Genomic DNA, 20897 nt, shown 5'->3' with positions numbered 1-20897 from the left:
CCCCCCCTGACTTCTTCTCAATGAAGACTTCGGTGTGGCTCGTCCAGGGACAAAGGGTCAAATGACAAGCGAGCCCAACCCTCTGTGCGTCCCAGTGGGGAGCGGATGGGGCACAAACAGAGCCTGCAGCTCAACACCCGTTGTTTGCAAGGTTTCTGGGAGCCCCGGGAGGCCAGGGGCACAGCAGCTCACGGGATGCAGACACTGGGCCTCAGCCCCTGTGACAGTGTCAACTCTCCGCTTCTGAGAAGGGACTAAGTTCAGAGCTTGGTAGGTGTCTGATTAGGAGGACCTCTCTCTGATCAGCTGACGGGCAAGGCTCCCCAAGTCCTGGGCAGGCACCGAGACCCCCCCTGAGTGCCAGGACCGGTGCTCCCTTGCTCACCCGGAGCTACTCATCTCCAAAGCATGTGAACCCCCAGGAAATCCAGGCACCTCCGGCACCTACCTTGCAGGTGATGGGGAAGAAGAACATGAAATACGTGTCCTCCCACAGGATGGCCATCCTGAGTAGTTAAGGGATCAACAGGCACCGAGGGAGGACACGGAGCAGGAGCGCAGACCTGACGCTGCACTAACCGCCCTCTGCCACGCCCTGCTCCACGCTCGCGGCCTGAGGCCACGCACAAAGCCTACCTGGCTGCGAGGCTGCGTCCTGCCCGGCTCTCCAGCGAGCCCTCCGCTGGAACTTGGCTCGCCCAGCCCCTGCCTGGGAGGGCCGCTGCTCGGCTGCACGCAGGCGTGCTGAGAGGCCTCCTGCCCAGCCAGGGCCGCCTCCTGAGGGTGCTCCGGCAGCTCCAGTCCCCAAGCCAGAAACCTCGGGTCCATCTCCACGGCTCTGACGGCCGCGTGGTCACCCCCACCAGTCATGCTGGCCGCCAGGCGGCAGACCATGCCGCTGAGGTTTCCGCACGGCATTTCCTGCACGCTCTCAAGCAGCCCCAGGTTCTCCAGCTGCCTGGACATGTTGGCCATCCCCAGGATGTGCCGGTAGAACCTCTGGTCCTCAGAGTAGTCGCTCTCTGACTCCTCCTCGGCAGAGCTCTGCAAGTGAAACAGCTGGGGCACGAGTAAGGGGCCAGAGTGCAGACCTCTGGGTCCAGGGCCTGGCTGACCCGCACCCCACCCGGACCCCTGCGAGCTCTGCAGGTCCCATGGGAAGTTATTCACCTCCCCCACGATCTGAGAGCCCAGGTGAGAAGCCAGACTGCTGCTGCTGGAGCAGCTCTCCAAGTGAGGCCCGTGCCCCTCGGCCCCCCCGGCCTCCCCGGCCTCCTCGGGGGGCTCTGCACACACTGCTGCGAGCTGTCTCTCCCCACGGGCAGGAGGTGCCCCGGGAGCACTCCCTGAAGGCTTCTGGGCGGGCTCAGGTGCCAGAGGGTCAGTTGGTATCGAGGAGAGGGCCTGGAGCCGCCCTTCCGCGGAGGCCCCTGGGCCCTCAGGACCCGGCTCTGTTTCTCTGTAGCTCCCATGGCTGTCCTTGCTGACAGGCCGAGAGACCTGCCCCATCCACAGTCCTGCAGGCTCTGTCCTCCTCCTTCCGCAGCCCACACCCCCACCTGTCCTGGAAACACCCCGCCAGCTCAGGCCCTCGTTGTCCCTGGTAGGCAGCATCTGGTCAGAGGAGCAAGAGGACAGGCAAGGGCCCTCCTCTGGGGGCGGTGAGGGCGTGGGGCTCGGGCCCTGGTCCCCCGCGGGGCCAGTGGAGTGCAGGCGGGCCCTGCTGCGGCTGTGCTGCTCCCCGTCCGGCTGGGGGCCCGGGACGGTCTCAGGAAGCTCTGTGTGGACAGAGGCCTGGCTCCCACTTTCTAACACAGCCTGCCCGTGCCAGGGGGGCCTGCTGTCCTCCGCGCCCAGCGTGCCGAGGGCCTGCCGTCTGGGCCTCACCTCTGGCTCTTCTAGTTCAGGGTCTGAGAGCCCCAGGTGGATTTCCTCAGTCAGCTTCTGGGGTTTCTCCAGACCCTGCTGATCGCCTCCTTCTGTCCTGCACAAGACTGGGGCCCTGCCTAGGATTTGCTCCACGTCGGCAAAGAGCTGGGGGGGCCGGGCAGCTTGGCCCTTGGAGAGAGGCTGCAGCCTCCGGGGCAGGCTGCCCTGGAGCGGCCAGGGGCTGTCGCCAGGCAAGCACGGACTCTGCCCTGTCTTAAAGGGGCCCTCAGTTCTAGCCTGTGTGCCTTGGTCTGGGTCCAGATCAGCAAGCCCAGGTGCTGGGAGAGGGGGTGGGCCACGGAGAAAGGAGGGAGGAGGCAGAAGTCCCTGCTCGGGCTGTGGTTCCTAGAGGGACATATAAACATGCAGAGAAAACTAAGACAAAGCACTTGGGACTTAGACTTGCTACCTCTGCCCCTGGCAAGCCCCTAGCAGAAACACTCTCCATTTAAAGTAAAGCACAGAGAGGGAAGAGAGAAGCCGAAAGTGCTCTCGGGCTCTGGGGTTTCTGCCGGGCCCCTCAGCACACGCAGGAGGCCAGACCAGATGAGGACGTGCACACCTGCTGCGCAGGGCACCCTGAGGTGCTGCGGTGCACACGCACGGGGCAGGGGAATCACCACGACCACACCCCAGTTCAACCACGGCAGTTCCCCTTCTCTATATGCGAGACCTCCCTGAGGAGCTGATCTGAAAACAGGCTTCACTACTGACCAAATCAGCAACCAGATCGCCCCTAGGTGCCATCAAGCTCTCAGTCACGTGGCTGGTTAAGTTCGTAAACCCACCGCCCTCATCAAGGCCTGCCCGAACCATCTCGGACGGGAGAAGAGGGGAACCTAACTGGGCTGAGCCTTGGAAACGCAGCCTCGGTCCTTCTACCAAGGCAGGAGCTGGTACTGCCCACGCAGTCAGAGAACGTTGGGGCTAGAAGAAACCCTAAAAACACATCAATCACACCCTGCAGGCATTCACTCTGAACTCCACCTGGCCCGTGAGCACACACCTCCAGAGAGCCCAGACCACCTGAGCCAGGTCACCCACCTGCCTGCCCCCTAGACACACTCAGGGTTGAGACTCCTGTCCTGAGCCCTAAGATACAGACTGGCAGCCTGGGGTTACCCAGTTGTCCCAGCTCCTGAAACTACGTAAAGATTCTTTTTAACAGGGGCTCAAGGAACTCAGTTAAATACCCAGAACTCGGTCTAGTACCCAGCCCTCCACCCCAGAATCCTCAACTTCATTTTCTCGACCACCTTTAGCCATGCCACAACCTGTCCAGATGCTGAATATCATTTAAAGTAATTCTGAGCAGCCCTGGCCGGTTCGGCTTAGCAGTTAGAGCATTGGCCTGCAGCCCAGAGAGACCCAGGTTTGGTTCCCACTAAGGGCACATACCTCGGGCACATGTCCCCGGCCCTGGCTGGGTTGTGCGTGCAGGAGGCGGCCACTCAATGTGTCTCTCATGTGATGTTTCTCTCTCTCTTTCTCTCTCCCTCCCATTCTATCTGAACAAAAAATGGAAAAATGTCCTCGGGTGAGGATAAAAAAAAAGTAATTCTGAGTAGCCCTGGCTGGTTTGGCTCAGCAGTTAGAACATTGGCCTGAGGACCAAAGAGTCGTGGGTTTGATTCCTGGTCAAGGGCACATACAAGGGTTGCAGATGCATCCCCAACCCCAGTCTGGGTCGTGTGGGAGGCAACCAATCAATGTGTCTCTTTCACACTGATGTTTTTTCTCCCTCCCCCTCTCTCTCGCTCTCTCCCTTCCAATCTATCTAAAAAAAAAAAATTAAGCCCTGGCCAGTTTGGCTCAGCGGTTAGAGCATCAGCCTGCGGTCCCGAGAGACCCGGGTTCAGTTCCCGCTAAGGGCATGTACCTCGGTTGCAGTTTGTCCCCAGCCCTGGTTGGTCGTGCAGGTGGCAGCCACTCGATGTGTCCCTTCACATCGATGTTTCTCTCTCTCTCTCTTCCTCTGCCTCCCTCCCGCTCTACCTGAGCAAAGGAATGGAAAAATGTCCCCGGGTGAGGATAGAAAAAAAAAAAGGAAAAATATCCTCAGGTGAGGATTAACAATAATAGATAAATAAATAAACAAATAAAGTAATCCTGGGTAAGAGAAATTTCAAACATGACTTCAGAAAACCCAAGCTCTTTGGAAACTCCCTGTCCTCTTCTCTACCGCGAGTTGTGTTAGTTCTCAGAACCGAGGATCAACCTGTGCAGGGGGAGGGAGGGAGGAGACCTGTAGAGCTTAGAAATGATAAGAAGGACAGTTCGCCAGCAACCATCCAAGGGCGGAAGACCGGAGGGAGCTTCCCTGAGAACTGGGCACCAGGCACCGTGGGAAGTGAAGACCATAAACAAGAACCAATCCGCTGACTGGACGCGTGAAGACAGCCCGGTGCTCCTCAGCGCCCCGCCCTGCCCCCGCGCCTGCCCACCCCGGTGAAGGGAGGCCGGCGTCCCTGTGCTGCCTCAGTTGGGCAGCCTGGACCTCGCTTCTAGGGTGCCAGGTCTCAGCTCTCCACCTAGAAAATGGGGCGATGACCCTGCCTCCTAGGGACAGACACACTGAAGGGACAAACAAAACAATAATGGAAAAAAGCACCTTCCACTCTGAGTCAAACAGCCATCTGAGACCAAGGTTATCACTCTGCAATCATATCTCATTGTCTGTCACTAACCTAGGGCACTGGCCACAAAGACACCCCAGGAGTGAACGTCCCTGGGGACACGGAAGGCACTGGGGTTCTGACGCTGAATTGCGCTTCATCTGACATCTAGGAGGCTCACCACGGACACACACCTGGAGCCACACACACAGAGTGTCTCCCCTGACTCTGAAGGGGGAGACACTCTGTTCACACAGGATCCCTGCCCCTGCCAGCTGTCCCGTCCCCCTCTCCAGAGGGGCAGCTGACATCACTTCTTTCACTAGTATTCAGACCACCGTCCCCAGCAGAGCACCCCTCTCACCAATCCGAGTACATATTAGGTCCTTCCCAAGGGGAAAGGAAGTGTTTAGAAAGAGTAAAAACTTCTAGAGGCTAAAGGGAAAATTCGCCAGACGACTGACGTCCTACCAAGAAGTTACTATCAACGGTGTTCCTCCCAGCCGTGTACACCCCGAGCCCAGCCTCCCCAGGTTGCAGCCCGGCCTCCTGGAGCTGACATCCCGGCTCACCATGGCGCTTCTGGGGGTCTCTTTGTCCTTCTTGTCTTTCTTTTCCTTTTTCTTCTTCTTGTGCTTCTTCTTCATAGCCCCAGAAGCTGCCAGCTTCCCTCGCTCTTGGGTCACCAAGTTCCGGTAGTGCTCGTCACACGGGTGGTCCCACATGGACTGCCCGTTGGCGAAGTTGAAGTAGTAGATGTCGCCTGTGATGTCCTGGCTGGGGGTGAGCAGAGCCAGAAGTTAGTCCCTGCTCGAATCCAAGCGACCCAGGAAAAGAAGAGGAAGAAAAGCAGTGAGGAAGCAGGGGAGGAGGAATCGGGGAAAAAGGGAAGAAGGAGAGAGAAGATGGGAGGAGAGAGGACGACAGGAAAGCATAACACAGAGTTGGAAGGGCACCATGTAGCTAAGAACAGAGGAGTTCACTTTGGCAGGAACACAGAACGGGGATACTAGGGACTCTCGGAGACGCATAATCACTGGGGTTCCGGCAATCCGTGCTAGACTGCTGTAGGAATAAACTTGGTTTGAGATGGGTAAGTACAAATACTACGGTAGATTGGAGATAAAATCTAGGATAGACCTTGCTTAAGAATTTTATGAATGGTGTGAGGAAGAAAGTTACATGGTACCAGCTCTTACAAAATGGTACCAGTTTTACAAAAGCCCCAAACTCGCTGTAATTGGTGACAGCTGACTCTAGTGGGTCAATGACAGAAGAAATAATGCAGAAGGTGGGTTTCAGGAATCTGTGCTCCAACATGCACAGGTCCAAAAGAAACCATTTATCCTCACCACCACTGTCAACAATCCATTAAGACAGATCATAGAAAAGACAACATTCACCATAGCAATGTAAGAGCTAAATGCCCAGGAATAAATCCAAAGTGCAAAATCTTTACAAAGCTTTACTGAAAGCCAGGAAAAAGAAGAAAAACAATTAGAGAAAAGACTCCATGTTCCTAAATAGAAAAACTCAAGTCTGCAAACAAGCCAACAATGCTCCACTTTAATCCATTCGATCCCAGCAGAACCCCAATCGGCCTCCTCGTAAAACCTGACAATTCAGTCTCTATTCAAATAAAATAGAAAATACACAGAAGTAAACTGGAAAAAAAATATCGGGGTAAAAGATAAAAAGAAGATATATAAATGGCCTATAAGCCCGGCCGGTGTGGCTCGGTGGTTGAGCGTTGACCCTGCACCAAGAGGTCGCCGGTTCGATTCCCGGTCAGGGCACATGCCCAGGTTGTGGGCCCGATCCCCGGTGTGGGGCATGCAGGAGGTGGCCAATAGATGTTCCTCTCATCAATGTTTCTCTCTCTCTCTCTCTCCCCCCTCTTTCCTCTCTCTCTAAAGTCAATAAAGGAAATAATAATAATAAATAAATGGTCAATAAGCACATGAAAAGACACTCAATATCACTAAAAATCAAAGAAATTAAAATTAAAAGCACAATAAAATACTCCTCCACACCCATTACCATGGCTAATTTCACAAAAGCAGAAAATAACACGTGCAGACAAGGATGTGGAAAACAGAAACCCTTGTGCTCTGCTGGTGAGAATGTATAACGGTGCAGCCACTGTGAAAACCATACGGCAGGTCCTCAGAAGTTGACAATTGCCACATGACCCAGCAGTTCAACCTCTGGGTACATACACAGAACTGAATGCAGCCCTGGCTGGTTTGGTTCAGTGGTTAGAGCGCTGGCCTGCGAACCCAAGAGTCGCAGGTTCGATTCCTGGTCCAGGACATGTACTTCGGTTGCAGGTTCCATCCCCCGCCCCAGTCAGGGTCAAGCAGGAGGCAACCAATTGAAGTGTCTCTCTCACATTGATGTTTCTCTCTCCCCCTCCCTCCCTCCCTCCCTCTCTTCCACTCTATCTGAAAGAATCGATGGAAAAATACCCACAGGTGAGGATTAGGAAAAAAAAAAAAAAAAGAACAAGAATGCAGAATTCAAACAGACTTTTGTATATAGGCCCTGGGAACTTGGGTTGTTGTGTTTTCTAAAATATGATTTTATTGATTTCAGAGAGAGGAAGGAAGGAGAGAGAGAGAGAAACATGGATCAGCTGCCCCCCAAACGCCCCTTCCTGGGGATCCAACAGCAACCAAGCATGTGCCCTGACAAGGACACAAACCGACGACCTTCTGGGGCATAGGCCTGGCCAATGCTCAGCCACGGAGCCACACCAGCCAGGTGGGAACTTGGTATTAACGCCAATGTTCACGACAGCATTATTCATAATAGCCAAAGGTAGAAACAATCCAAATATCCACTGACAAATAAATGGATGGATGCAATGTTGTATATACATATACTAGAATATTATTCAGTCTTCAAAAGGAATTAAATTCTGAAAAACGCCACGACATGGATGAGCCTTGCAGACCTTACGCGTAGTAAAACGCGCCAGTCACAAAGGACAAATACTGTATGAGTCCACTTACGCGAGGTTCCCAGAACAGACAAATGAAGGGACAGAAAGTAGATCAGAGGTCGCCAGGAGCTAGAGAGAAGAACAAGGAGTGTGTCTTTAACGGATACAGTTTCCGTTTAGGAAGACGGAAGTTCTGGAGCCGGGTGGTGGCGATGGCTGCAGCTGCACAACACCGTGACTGTGCCTGACGCCGCTGAACTGTGCGTCTAAAGATGGTGAAAACAGTGCATTTTGTCACGTATATTTTACCACAAAAAAACTTACAAAAAAAAATCTTGGAACTTATGCGCTGACTAGAACCTCTAGTATAACTGCATAGAGCTGAAGACAGTGGACATTTCTGCCTCGTCCTCCTACAGGGCATAAGAAGGCATAAAGAAAATCAAAAGACAAGAAACTAGGAGAAAATAGTAGAAATGACAGTAGCAGAAGATCAGCACACAGGAAACCAGAGTTCCACCTCCTTCCCAAAATAAAAGATAAGCAACACAACAGACAAAAAGGCGAAGGATGTAAACAAGCAAATCACAAAAGATAAACCATGGCCAAGTGACGGCCAGCTTGACTCTATAAACAATTTGAAAAATACAAATGAAAACAATTGGGTATAAATTATTGTCTTCAAACTGACAATTTTTTGAATTGACAATTTTTAATTGATAATATTTTTAAACGAACAATCATATGTGCTTATTGGTGGGACTGATAAACTATAATGGAAAATAATTTGGTATTAAGCAACAATATTTAAATTCTTCACATCTTTTAACAGATCAATTTCAAGTTCTAGAAAGTTATCTAAGGAAACACAAACAAACTTCCGGCCACATACTGAACTGAACTGCAAACATCTGACCTCCTGTCACCCATGCCAACACAAATGAACTGGACTGATATACAACAGCAATTACAACAAATACGACAGAAACGTCTTTCAGCACAGCCCGGCGAAGAGACGTTCTCATGCCAGCAACAGGAAGAAGTGGACTCTGGGCAGTAAGGGCAGGACCCATCAGCTCAAGGCTGGGTGCTGACCTGGACATGGGCCCCGGGGACTCGGGTTTTCATGTCAATTTGCAAACACAAAATGTGGCCTCAGGCCTCCATGAATCTGGAACCTGGAAATGAGCCACGTACACTATCTGTGGGCCCTAGGAATGCTCCCTCCGTGAACAGAATGGCCACAGAGCCACGGAAACAACAAGGAAGCATGGCACTCCAGGACCTAGCAAAATCAACTTTTATGACTCACTGAAACCCCAAGACACATGCAGTACAGAGGCCAAAACGTGCCAAGGAGACCCACAGTCAGGACTCGATGTGAAAACGTAGTCCTGCACACTGGACACCCTGGACAGAAGCCATAAAGCCGCTCACCCACCTAAGAATAAAACACTCACAAAAAAGAACCTCTACAGAAAATGAACTCATCAAGTTCACAATAAATAATCACAAATCACGTGAGAAATCAGTTCACCGTGACAGAAAATCAGTGCCACAATGAACAGAAGAATTAGCACATCAAAACTCTTGGCTCAGCACTGGCCGGTGTGGCTCAGTCGGCTGGGCATCGTCTGTGCAACAAAAGGTTGCTGGTTCGATTTCCCAGCAGGGCACAGGCCCAGGTTGCGGGCTCCATCCCCGGTGGGGGGCGTGCAGGAGGCGGCCGATCGATGTTCCACTCCCACATTGATGTTTCTCTTTCTCTCCCTCCCCCTTCCTTCCTCTCTCTCAAAATATCAATAAAAGAGACTTCCGGTCAAGATGGCAGGTAGGTAAACGCGGTATCACGTCCTCCCACAACCACATCAAAGTTACAACTAAACTACAGAACAACCATCATTCAAAACCGCCTGAAATCAAGCTGAATGGAAGTCCTACAGCTACGGAATTAAAAAAAGCAGCCACATCCAGACTGGGAGGAGGGGCAGAAGGGACGGGCTGGCCCCACACCCACGGGTGGCGGATAAAATCAGGAGGCTCCCGCGGCAGGAAGGTCCTTCCTGGGACTAAGGGGTCCCCATCCCACACCAGGCGCCCCGCTCAGGGTTCCAGTGCCAGGAAGAGAATCCCCATCACTTCTGGCTGGAAAAACCAGCGGGAACTGAGGCTCAGGGAGGCTGACGCGGCTGGAGCCCCAGGCAGCTCCCTAAAGGGCCCACGCAGGGACTTATCGGACTCTCTCCCTCTAAGCTTGGAGGGGAGGCAGCTCGAGGGGCGCCAGAGACACACAGGGAAGAACTGAGCTGTTTGGCACTGGAGTGAGGGCTGGAGAGGGGGCTTTCTCCGGGACAGACGTGCTGTCAGAGGCCTTTGTTCCTTTGGTGAGCCTTCCCGGGGGCAGCAGACAGAAGCCATATCTGGGACTCCAGCAACCTGGCTCACACTGGTAGCCCCGCCCTGCTGACTCCCTGAGGCCCGGCCCCGCCCCGCCCCACACAACTTTCAAGCCCACCCAAGCTGTTGCCACTTGCTTAACCATAGGATTGGCCGGTCTTGGATGCTGCTTCAGGTTTTTCCTAAATTCTTTCAAACGAGCAGCATCGAGTCTCAGCGAGCCCCATACCTCTCCTTAAGGAATACACAGAAACAAACACAGGGAGGCAGCCAAAATGAGGAGACAAAGAAACAGGTCCCAAATGAAAGAACAGAACAAAACCCCCAATAAAAGAACTAAGTGAAATGGAGACAAGCAACCTAACAGATGCTGAGTTCAAAATACTGCTTATAAGGATGCTCAGTGAACTCAGTGAGAACCTCAGTGAACTTAGGGAGGGCCTCAAGAGCATAAAAAAGGACCAGTCAGAAATGATGGATGCACAGTTAGAACCGAAGGAGGCTTTAACTGAAATAAAGAATAATTTACACAGCTTCAATAATAGAGTATGTAAATCCAAGGAGCAAACCATCGATTTGGAATATAAGGAAGCAAAAAATGCCCAATCAGAACAGCAAAAAGAAAAAAGAATCCAAAAAAGTGAGGATAGTGTAAGGAGCCTCTGGGACATCTTCAAGCGTGCCAACATTCACATCTTGGGGGTGCCAGAAGGAGAAGAGAGAGAACAAGAAGTCGAAAACCTGTTTGAAACAATAATGGCAGAAAACTTTCCTAACTTGGTGAAGGAAACAGACATACAAGTCCAGGAAGCACAGAGAGTCCCAAACAAGATGAACCCCAAGAGGCCCACACCAAGACATATCAAAATGCAAAAGGTTCAAGACAAAGAGAGAATCTTAAAAGCAGCAAGAGAAAGGCAGCTGGTTACCTACAAGGGAGTTCCCATTAGGCTGTCAGCTGATTTCTCAAAAGAAACTTTGCAGGCCAGAAGGGAGTGGCAAGAAATATGCAGAGTGATGAAAACCAAGAACCTACAACCAAAATCACTCTATCCTGCAAAGCTGTCATTTAGAATCGATGGCCATATAAAGAGTTTCCCAGACAAGGAAAAGTTAAAGGAGTTCATCACCACCAAACCGTTATTATATGAAATGATGAAGGGTCTTTTTGAAGAAAAAGATAAAATGTATGAACAAACAAAATGGCAATGAATACATATCTATCGACAATGGAATCTACAAACATAATGAACAGGAAGAACAGAAACATTCTCATAGATACAGAGAACATTTTGTTGGTTGCCAGTTGGGAAGGGGGTTGGGGGAATGGGTGAAAAAGGTGAAGGGATTAAGAAGCACAAATTCATTGCTAGACTGACAAACCTCAAAGGGAAAGGGGTTGGGGGAATAGGAAGAAATAAACCAAAGAACTTATATGCATAACCAATGGACACAGACAATAGTGTGGGAAAAGGTGGGAGGGGGGCGGGAGTGGGGAGGAGGGGGTCAATGGGGGAAAAATGTGGAACACCTGTAATACATTTTATATCCAACAATAAAGATTTGAGAGAAAAAAAAAATCAATAAAAACATTTGGAAAAAAATCTTGGCTCAATAGAACAATTAAAAGAAAACTAAATAACTACATTTTCAATTATTGTGAGATAAAAGTAGTAGAAGCCACAACGAAAGAACAGAATTCCAAAACAAAAAACCCAGACATATAGGAAAACAACACAATGGTACTTACAGGAATTGGTAGAGTCATTTCATTTTTTTAACAAACAGTAAATTTAACAGGAAAAAGAAACAAATAGTGAACTAAAACTATGCCAAAGAAAATTATGCAAAATGTAGCATGCAAGTTAAAGTAATTTTTAAAATATAAAACAGAAGTTAAGAGACACAAAGGATAGAAAAAGAAAAAACTCCAATATCTTCCTAGTAAGAGTTCCAGAAAAGAGCCCTGGCCGGTTTGGCTCAGCAGTTAGAGCGTCGGCCTGCGGTCCAGAGAGACCCGGGTTCGGTTCCCACTAAGGGCACGTACCTCGGTTGCAGTTTGTCCCCCGCCCTGGTTGGGGTCGTGTGGGTGGCAACCCGTCGATGTGTCTCTCTCACGTCAATGTTTCACTCTCTCTCTTCCTTTCTCCCTCCCACTCTATCTGAAGATAAATGCAAAAATGTCCTCAGGTGAGGATTCAAAAAAATAAATAAAAATAAACCCATACTTAGATACACTGTAGTGAAATTACAGACCAAAGTTAAAAGCAAAATAATAAAAATAACCAGAGGGGAAAAACCTGACTGCCTACAAAGGAACAACAGACCAAGAAAACATGTCTTGCCCTGGCCAGTTTGTCTCGGGTTTGCAGCGTTGATCCCTGGCCCTGGTCAGGGTTACGCGGGAGGCAACCAATCCATGTGTGTCTCTCTCTCCCTTTCCACTCTGTCTAAAATGCAATGTAAAAATGTCCTCAGGTGAGGATTAACAAAAAAGAAAAAGAAAATGTGTCTTATTTTCAAAATCATTAGTCAGAAGATAATGATGCAAAATACTATCAAAGGACTGTTCATATTCAACAAACAATTCTATACTCAACTGAACTATCTTTCAAGAATGAGACCAAACAAAAATGACTGAGGACAGAGGAAGATATAAATACATTTAGCATGCTTGATATAAAGGATGTTATAGAACTCTGTATCCAAAAATGAGAGATGACATTTTTATCAGGCACAGATAAAACATTTATATAAACAGGATCATTTACTGAGCCACAAAAGAAGTCTCAACTTGTAACAAGGAATCTAATGAATAAATAAAGTTGGAACTAAGTAATAAAAAATACCCAGACTCTATCTACCTCATTCCCTTCAAACCATTATTTTGGAGCAAAGATATTTTAACAAACTCTTAGAAAATCAAATCAATGAACATATGTTTATAACCAAGCCAACTTTATACCAGAAATGTAAGGTCAGTTTAACATTTGAAAATCAATCAATACAATTGTTAACAGACCAAAATAGAAAAATCATATGATCCTATTAATAAATGCAGAAAAAATTTTTGTAAAATCCAATATCCACTTCCGACTTCAACTCTCGGCCAGCTGGGAACAGAGGGACTCCCCGGCTGACCAAGGGCGCCGACGGCGTGCTCAGCGGTGGGGCCGCTGCTCTTCCCTGGAGAACAAGGCGAACACCGCTGTCGCCGCTTCTCAGCCACGCTAGAGGCTCTAGTCAGTGCAGTGAGACAAGAAGCAGAATAAAATGTATCCAGACTAGAAAAGAAGTAAAAATGTCTTTATTCCCAGACAACCTGGTCATCGGTGTAGGAAATCCTATGGAATCTACAAAAAAGGTAGTAGAATTAACATAAGTGAGTTTAGTAAGTTCGCAAAATATAAGATCAATATAAAAAAAAAAACATTTTGAAATGTGAGCAAAGATGGCGGGGAGATAATGTGGTATCTGGCCCCCCACAACCACATCAGTGACAACTAACTGCAGAACAGCCGTCCTCAGAGCCCCTGACCCCGAGCTGGAGGGAGCCCTACGGCTACGGGTTAAAGCAGCAGCCGCATCGGGACTGGGAGGAGGGCGGAGGGGCTGGTCCCACACCCACGGGAGGCGGATAAAATCAGGAGGACACCTCAGCTGGGAAGGTCCTCCCTGAGGACTGAGGGGTCCCCGTCCCACACCAGGCGTCCCGCTCAGCAAGCTGGGAACAGAAGGGACTTCCTCACGCTGACAGCGAGCTCAATAGTGGAGGCCGCTGCCTGTTTGAAACCTGTTTGAAACAGGTCCCAAATGAAAGAACAGAACAAAACCCCAGGAAAAGAACTAAGCGAAATGCAGATAAGCAACCTAACAGATGCTGAGTTCGAAATACTGCTTATAAGGACGCTCAATGAACTTAGTGAGAACCTCAGTGAACTTAGTGAGGGCCTCAAGAGCATAAAAAAGGACCAGTCAGAAATGATGGATGCACAGTCAGAAATGAAGAAGGCATTAGATAAAATAAAGATTAATTTACACAGATTCAATAGTAGAGTAGGTAAAGCCAAGAAACAAACCATTGCTTTGGAATATAAGGAAGCAAAAAACACCCAATCAGAACAGCAAAAAGAAAAAAAAATCCAAAAAATGAGAATAATGTAAGGAGCCTCTGGGACAACTTCAAGCGTGCCAACATTCACATCTTGGGGGCGCCAGAAGGAGAAGAGAGAGAACAAGAAATCAAAATCCTGTTTGAAACAATAATGGTAGAAAACTTCCCTAACTTGGTGAAGGAAACAGACATATACGTCCAGGAAGCACAGAGTCCCAAACAACATGAACCCCAAGAGGCCCACACCAAGACACATCATCATCAAAATGCAAAAGGTTCAAGACAAAGAGAGAATCTTGAAAGCAGCAAGAGAAAAGCAGTTAGTTACCTACAAGGGAGTTCCCATTAGGCTGTCAGCTGATTTCTCAAAAGAAACTTTGCAGGCCTGAAGAAAATGGCAAGAAATATTCAGAGAGATGAAAAGCAAGAACCTACAACCAAGATTACTCTATCCTGCAAAGCTGTCATTTAGAATTGATGGCCATATAAAGACTTTCCCAGACAAGAAAAAGTTAAAGGAGTTCATCACCACCAAACCGTTAATATATGAAATGTTAAAGGGTCTTTTACAAGAAAGAGATAAAATATATGAACAAACAAAATGGCAGTAAATACATATCTACCGACAATTGAATCTACAAACAAAATGAACAAGCAGAACAGAAACATTCTCACAGATACAGAGAACATTTTGTTGGTTGCCAGATGGGAGGTTGGTTGGGGGAACAGGTGAAAAAGGTGAAGGGATTAAGAAGTACATAGTGGTTGCTAGACTGACAAAACTCAAAGGGAAAGGGGTTGGGGGGTGGAAAGAAATAAACGAAAGAACTTATATGCATAATCAATGGATACAGACAACAGTGTGGGAAAAGGCAGGAGGGAGGCGGGAGTGGGGAGGAAGGGGTCAATGGGCGAAAAATGAGGAGCATCTGTAATACAGTCAACAATAAAGATAAAAATTAAAATAAAAAATAAAAATTTATTTCTGTATAAAAGCAAAAAACAGCCCAGCCAGTGTGGCTCAGTGGATTGAGCACCATCCCATGGACTGAGAGGTCCTGGTTCGACTTTCGGTCTGGGCACGTGCCTGGGTTGCGGGCTCCATCCCTAGTAGGGGGCGTGCAGGAGGCAGCCAATCAATTATTTCTTTCACACATCAATGTTTTTCTCTCTCTCTCTAAAGAAAAAATCAATAAAAACATATTTTAAGAAAATAAAGCAACAAATGGTTGGAAATTAAAATTTTAAATACACCATTTTACAGAAACATAAAAAATATGAACTATTTAGGAATAAATCTAACAAAAAATGTGGGCAAGATATATACTAAAAACTACAAAACATTTATTAGTGTTATTAAAGAAAACTAAGTAGAGACAGACCCTGTTCGTGGGTCAGAAGACTCAATATCGTTTTAGATGTCAATTCTCCCCAAATCGATTTACAGACACAATGCAACCCCAAGCAAAACCCTAATGGGACTGTTGTTTTTTTGGTACAAACGGCAAACTAAAATGTATATGGAAATGTAACGAACCTAAAATACAACTTTGAAAATGGAGAACAAGTTGGAAAATCTGCCCTACATGATTTCAAGATTTATAATAAAGCTATAGTAATCAAGATAGCACACCACTGGTATAAAGACAGACAGAGATAAATAAATGGAAGACGATAGAAAATCCAGAATCAGACCCACACAAAATGGTCAATTTGGAAAAAAGTCTAAACACCTTTCAATATAAGCAGTTAAACAAATCAGGATTTTTAAATTATGGTTCATGTATGTATGGAGAAGCATGTAGCTGATACCAGACCGAGGGAGACTTTCATGACGACACAAAGGAGCAAGGTGCACAGTACAGCACTTAAGTTTAAAAAACAAAACAGGGATTGGGGGGTGTCTGTGTATTTTAAAGGTCTGGAAGGAATTCACCAAGTAATTACTCTTGGGGCTGGGAGTAAGGGTAAAAGATGAAATGTATACATAAGTTTAAATGACTTTTTTTTTTTTAATCCTCACCTGAGGACATTTTTCCATTTTCTGTTCAGGTAGAGTGGGAGGGAGAGAGAGAAAGAGAGAGAGAGAGAAACATCGACGTGAAAGGGACACATCGAGTGGCTGCCACCCGCACGACCAACCAGGGCGGGGGACAAACCGCAACCAAGGCACGCGCCCTTAGCGGGAACTGAACCCGAGTCTCTCAGGACCGCAGGTCAATGCTCCAATCGCCAAGCCAAACTGGCCAGGGCTTAATGACTTTTGTTAAAGTTTAAAGAGCGAGAAGTAGCCCTGGCCGGTTTTGCTCAGTGGTTAGAATGTTGGCCCGCAGACCAATGAGTCGTGGGTTTGATTCTGGTCAAGGGCACGTACCTCGATTGCGGGTCATCCCCGGCCCTGGTCGGGGTCCTGTGGGAGGCAACCACTCAACGTGTCCCTCTCACATTGATGTTTCTCTCCCTCCCTCTCTCTCCCTCCCTCCCACTCTATCTGAAGATGAACAGAAAAATGTCCTAGGGTGAGGATTAAAAAAAAAAGTGAGAAATACTTCATGCTCTCCTTACAGGACGAGGGAGTGTTAGCCACCAGCAGAAATGTGAAGGCAGCTGGCACGCAGCCTGGCACACAGCCTGGCACACAGCTGGAGCTTAACCAATGAGCTTCCTTCCTTCCATCCATCTTTTTTTAAACATCTCTACAGCCATTTATTTACTACGCTCGTGTACATTAAGGTGTCATTATACTGATTATATTTCCTGCATGTCTTTTCATTAAAAAAATATCCAAAAGCAAAACCACACAGATATACACAAAGTGAAACACAGAGAGAGAAGACAGAGATGACTAGATAAGGCAATGTGAATGTCGGGGTGGATGTGGGAACGAAACGGAAACCATCACTCCACAGCCCGCAGGGAGCTCCGGGCACCTGGCGCCGTGCGCAGGGCTGCTGGGCGCGCGCGGGAAGGTGCGTGCGGCCCGAGGCGCCCGGGGAGAGGCGACTAGAACGTGGGGAGACAGGGACACTGCCAGCGGGAGGCTGAAAGGTCACGACCCCTGCGGAGAGGAGTAAGGCGGCAGCGGCAGCCATTCTGAAGTGTGACCAACACATGACATGGATGGAGAAGAGCCCAGGCCGGTTTGGCTCAGCAGGTAGAGCGTCGGCCTGCAGACGGAAGAGTCGTGGGTTCGATTCCGGTCAAGGGCGAGTACCTCGGTTGTGGTTCGGTATCCAGCCCTGGTAGGGGTCATGCGAGAGGCAACCAGTCGAGGTGTCTCTCACATCAATGTTTCTCTCCCTCTCCCTCTCCCTTCCTCTCCCTCTCTGCCTCCCACACTATCTGAAGATAAATGGAAAAATATCCTTGGGTGAGGATTTAAAAAAATAAATATGAATAAATGGATGGCTAAGAACAGAATGATGACACCGTGCACACTACAAGGGCATAGTACCAGCGTACAAGAGGACCCGAGCCTGGGGACGAGTCCAGGACCAGCCTAGGGAAGTCCCTGCTACGGTAGGAGGTAAACTGATGCACCCACTTTAGAGACACAAGCTGGGGGAGCTCTAGGCACGCGACGAGGACAGAGCGGACGACGTGCAGAACGGAGGACACAGCAGGAGCAGGAGCAGGAGTGGACCGTCCTCAGGAGGGAGACGCAGCGGCAACCCCCTTAGCTTCCCGCCTTGGCGGTCTGTTTCCTCACCACCAACCTGTCCCCCTGAGTAATCCGAGTGAGTCTCTGCTCCTCACAGTCCAAAGAGCTGAACCCGAGAATGTGAACGAACTGAACGTATTCATGAAGAGATGACTCAAGTCAGGGATGGGTTGCCAAGGGAGATGACGCACTCGCCAGCGTCTGCAGCCCCCCACCAACCTCTCTAGCACCAGCACCCTTTTGGACGTGCTGACGAGGTCTCAACATTGGTGCGAGGAACAATAGAGACACCTCGAGTGTGTCCAGAGCAGATGCTGGTGCTAGAGGACCTGACCCGGGCCGCTGGACCCCGGGTGTACGTGCTGAACCCCAGGGGGACCTCAGGCAGCCCAGCGGAGAAGTGCCCCTCGCTGTGCCCGGCTCCCAGCAGGCGGCTTTGGAGGGTGGTAGTCAGAGCCGATCTCCGGTGCCCGCCACGCCACGTCACTTACCAGGGTTTCCACTGCACGGGCAGCGGGGCCACGATGCCCTCCCGCGCCAGCCACATCAGCTCCGGCTCCTTGGTGGGATCGATACCTATCTTTTGGGCAAATTCAACAATGTCTGCAAGGAGACAAGAGGGTAGAAAAGTGAGAGGGGTGGAGAGGTGGATGAAAGAAGAAAATCACAATCGGCCTGTAAGACAGTAAGAAATGTGTGTGCTGCCCTCTGCCCCCAGTCTCTGTTACTATTTGGTCCTTGACCCCAGTTCCTGAAGTAGGGCTTCTAAGACCCTTGTCATTTCCCGAGTACAAGGAGCACTCCTGCTCCGGGGAGATCACTCCAGGCGGCGCCCGGACGGTGATGGTCACCAGGAAGACAAGCCGTGGTCAGAAGCTGGGAACTTCCAGGCTCATCCCGTCTCGGGGGAGGGGCTGGAAAACGAGTCCATGAGTCATGTCTACAGGATGAAGCCTCCATAACAATCCTCACCCGGGGCTTCCTGAAGCTCCCAGGCTGGTGAACACACCCACGTGCCAGGACGGTGCCCCCAACCCCACAGGGTCAGAAGCTCCTGCACTGGGGACTCTGACTTCGTCCTGCATGTCTCCATCTGGCTGTCCACCTGTACCCTCATCGTGTCCTTCAGTATATAATAAACTGGCAAACATAAGCGTTTCCCTGAGTTCTGTGACCTGTTCTAACAAATTATTAAACCTGAGGCTGGGTCGTGGGAACTCTGGCGTACAGCTGACAGGTCAGAAGGGCCAGGGACAATCTGGGACTTTCAATTAGTGTCTGGAGCGGGGGCCGTCTTGGGGGACTGAGCCTGTAACTCGTGACGCTAACTCCAGACTGCAGGACACCCAGCTGATGTCGGAGAATCGGTTGGCATGGGGAAAACCCACACATCTCGTGTCACAAGCACTGACTCAAGAGTAAAGGAAAAATAGGGTTCTTTCCCGAACAACTTTTCTACTCTGCCTTTACTTTCCAAATGTTCTTCAGTGAGCAGCTAGTACGTAGTTCTATGTAATGGAGACTCATGGAGCTTTCTTAGTTATAAATGGTCCATCTGAACCCAGGCATGCTGTTGCCATACTCCAAGGATATCATCTGCAGCCAAGTTAACAAGGGCAAAAAAAAGGGAGAGCGAAACTCCAGTGTGGCAGGGGCCCAGGAGAATCCCGACTCCCCCAGCCAGAGCGATCCTGGATGGGGGCAGCCGTGCCAGAACACAAGCTCTCCCGAGATCTGCGAAATCTCAGCGCGAAAGTTCTCGTCACTCAGACGACCACGTATTGAGAAAGTGCAGGAGACTAAGCCCCTCGGGACCTTGCCAACACATGCTCAGAGTGCACACCGGATGACACGTGCCGTAAGGGGGCGCACAGAACGGAGGGGGCGCACAGAGCCACAGGAGCGCAGGGACGCAGGGACGTTCTCGCTGGGCCGGGGCTGTCTGAGCTGAGGACGGGACGATACGCAGGCAGCCCTCTTCCCACTCCCTGAACCTCTCTTCCATGAAAGAGTTTGCAATTTTGCTCTATGTAACACTTCTGTTGTACTCTTTTGAAATCAAGAACGTAGAAATGCTTTTGCCAGAGATCTGGAGGAAGAGGGGAGATACATGTATTAAGAGCTACCTCACCTAGGAGAAAAAGATACATGAGATAACCATTGGAATATGTCACCAGAGCCCCGAGGAATAAAACAATAAAATTCTCAAGGGGCATCAATGCTTGAGCTGATAATAACCCTGGCCAGAGAGACTTCACCAATAAAGGTCACCTCAGTGGAGAGTTTGGGGGTTGGCATACCTGGGGACCAGGAAACAAAAGCACTTTTTCAAAGGACCAGCCAAAATTTGACTAGCCAGAGAGTAATTTATTCATTGATTTGGATACCCTTGTAATAACCTGGTTATTAATTAACAGGAAAGGAGCAAAGGGAAGACTAGGTCATATAGGCATGCCATTTATACAGCTTTGCCAGAAAGCTGCAGTTCAACATTCTCCAAGTCTGTTCCCTGCAGATCGATGTGAGAAGGGACTGGACAACAGACACATGCCCAGCAAGGTCTGGGTGACATGGGAAGGTGCTTGACTGTCAATCACACCTGGGAACAGGGCACTGGCCAAAGTAGGCGTGGCCACTGCAAGCACAGGAAGATTTAAGATGCTCAGTCTCCTAAACAAAGGAGTTCACTCTCCCGGCTTGTTCTTTTGCGCCCTTGCTCTCCTGGACTCTTGGTTGACTCCTGGCTTGCAGGGCTCTCGTGCTCCTGTATCCGCCCACATGGCCCACATGGACCCCACACAACGGACGAATGGACTGAGATTAGCCTGATGCTGCGCTGGACTCAACTCCACCATGGAACAGAAACTCCAGACACTGGCCCTGCTTCTAGCTCTGCTGAAACCCCAGCTGCCCCTTTTCCAGGCCTGGGTTAAGGGAACGGGGACTTTAGAAATTGGGGATGTAACTATATGCAAATAAAGCTTTTTACCACATCTCATTCTCCTGTGGGGGCCTCCAGAAATGCTTATTCCAGCGGTGCCCCAAGAACTCCACTCCCACTAGTGACGGAGAAGGGCAATCCACACAATTCTCCATTAACATTAACAACCTCAGCCCTGGCCGGTTTGGCTCAGCGGTTAGAGCGTCGGCCTGCGGTCCTGAGAGACCCGGGTTCGGTTCCCGCTAAGGGCATGTACCTCGGTTGCAGTTTGTCCCCGGCCCTGGTCGGTTGTGCGG

At 49.5% G+C, this 20897-nt stretch overlaps 1 protein-coding gene across 1 annotated transcript in view; it reads right to left on the bottom strand.

The window, feature by feature from the left end:
* The window catches only part of CEP164 (centrosomal protein 164), a 78131-nt gene that overhangs the window by 37394 nt on the left and 19840 nt on the right, over positions 1–20897 (bottom strand). Inside the window, exons 4-6 of the mRNA XM_036258217.1 lie at positions 18152–18263; positions 5117–5321; positions 637–2274 (exon numbers count right to left, since the gene is read on the bottom strand). Of these exons, the coding sequence (XP_036114110.1) occupies positions 637–2274; positions 5117–5321; positions 18152–18263 (1955 nt within the window). The remainder of the gene's footprint in view (positions 1–636; positions 2275–5116; positions 5322–18151; positions 18264–20897) is intronic.

Source organism: Molossus molossus, unplaced genomic scaffold, assembly GCF_014108415.1.
Source record: "Molossus molossus isolate mMolMol1 unplaced genomic scaffold, mMolMol1.p scaffold_m16_p_13, whole genome shotgun sequence".
Taxonomy (NCBI): Eukaryota; Metazoa; Chordata; class Mammalia; order Chiroptera; family Molossidae; genus Molossus; species Molossus molossus.
Note: the sequence above shows the minus strand (reverse complement) of the source record. Positions and strands in the feature narration are given on the sequence as shown.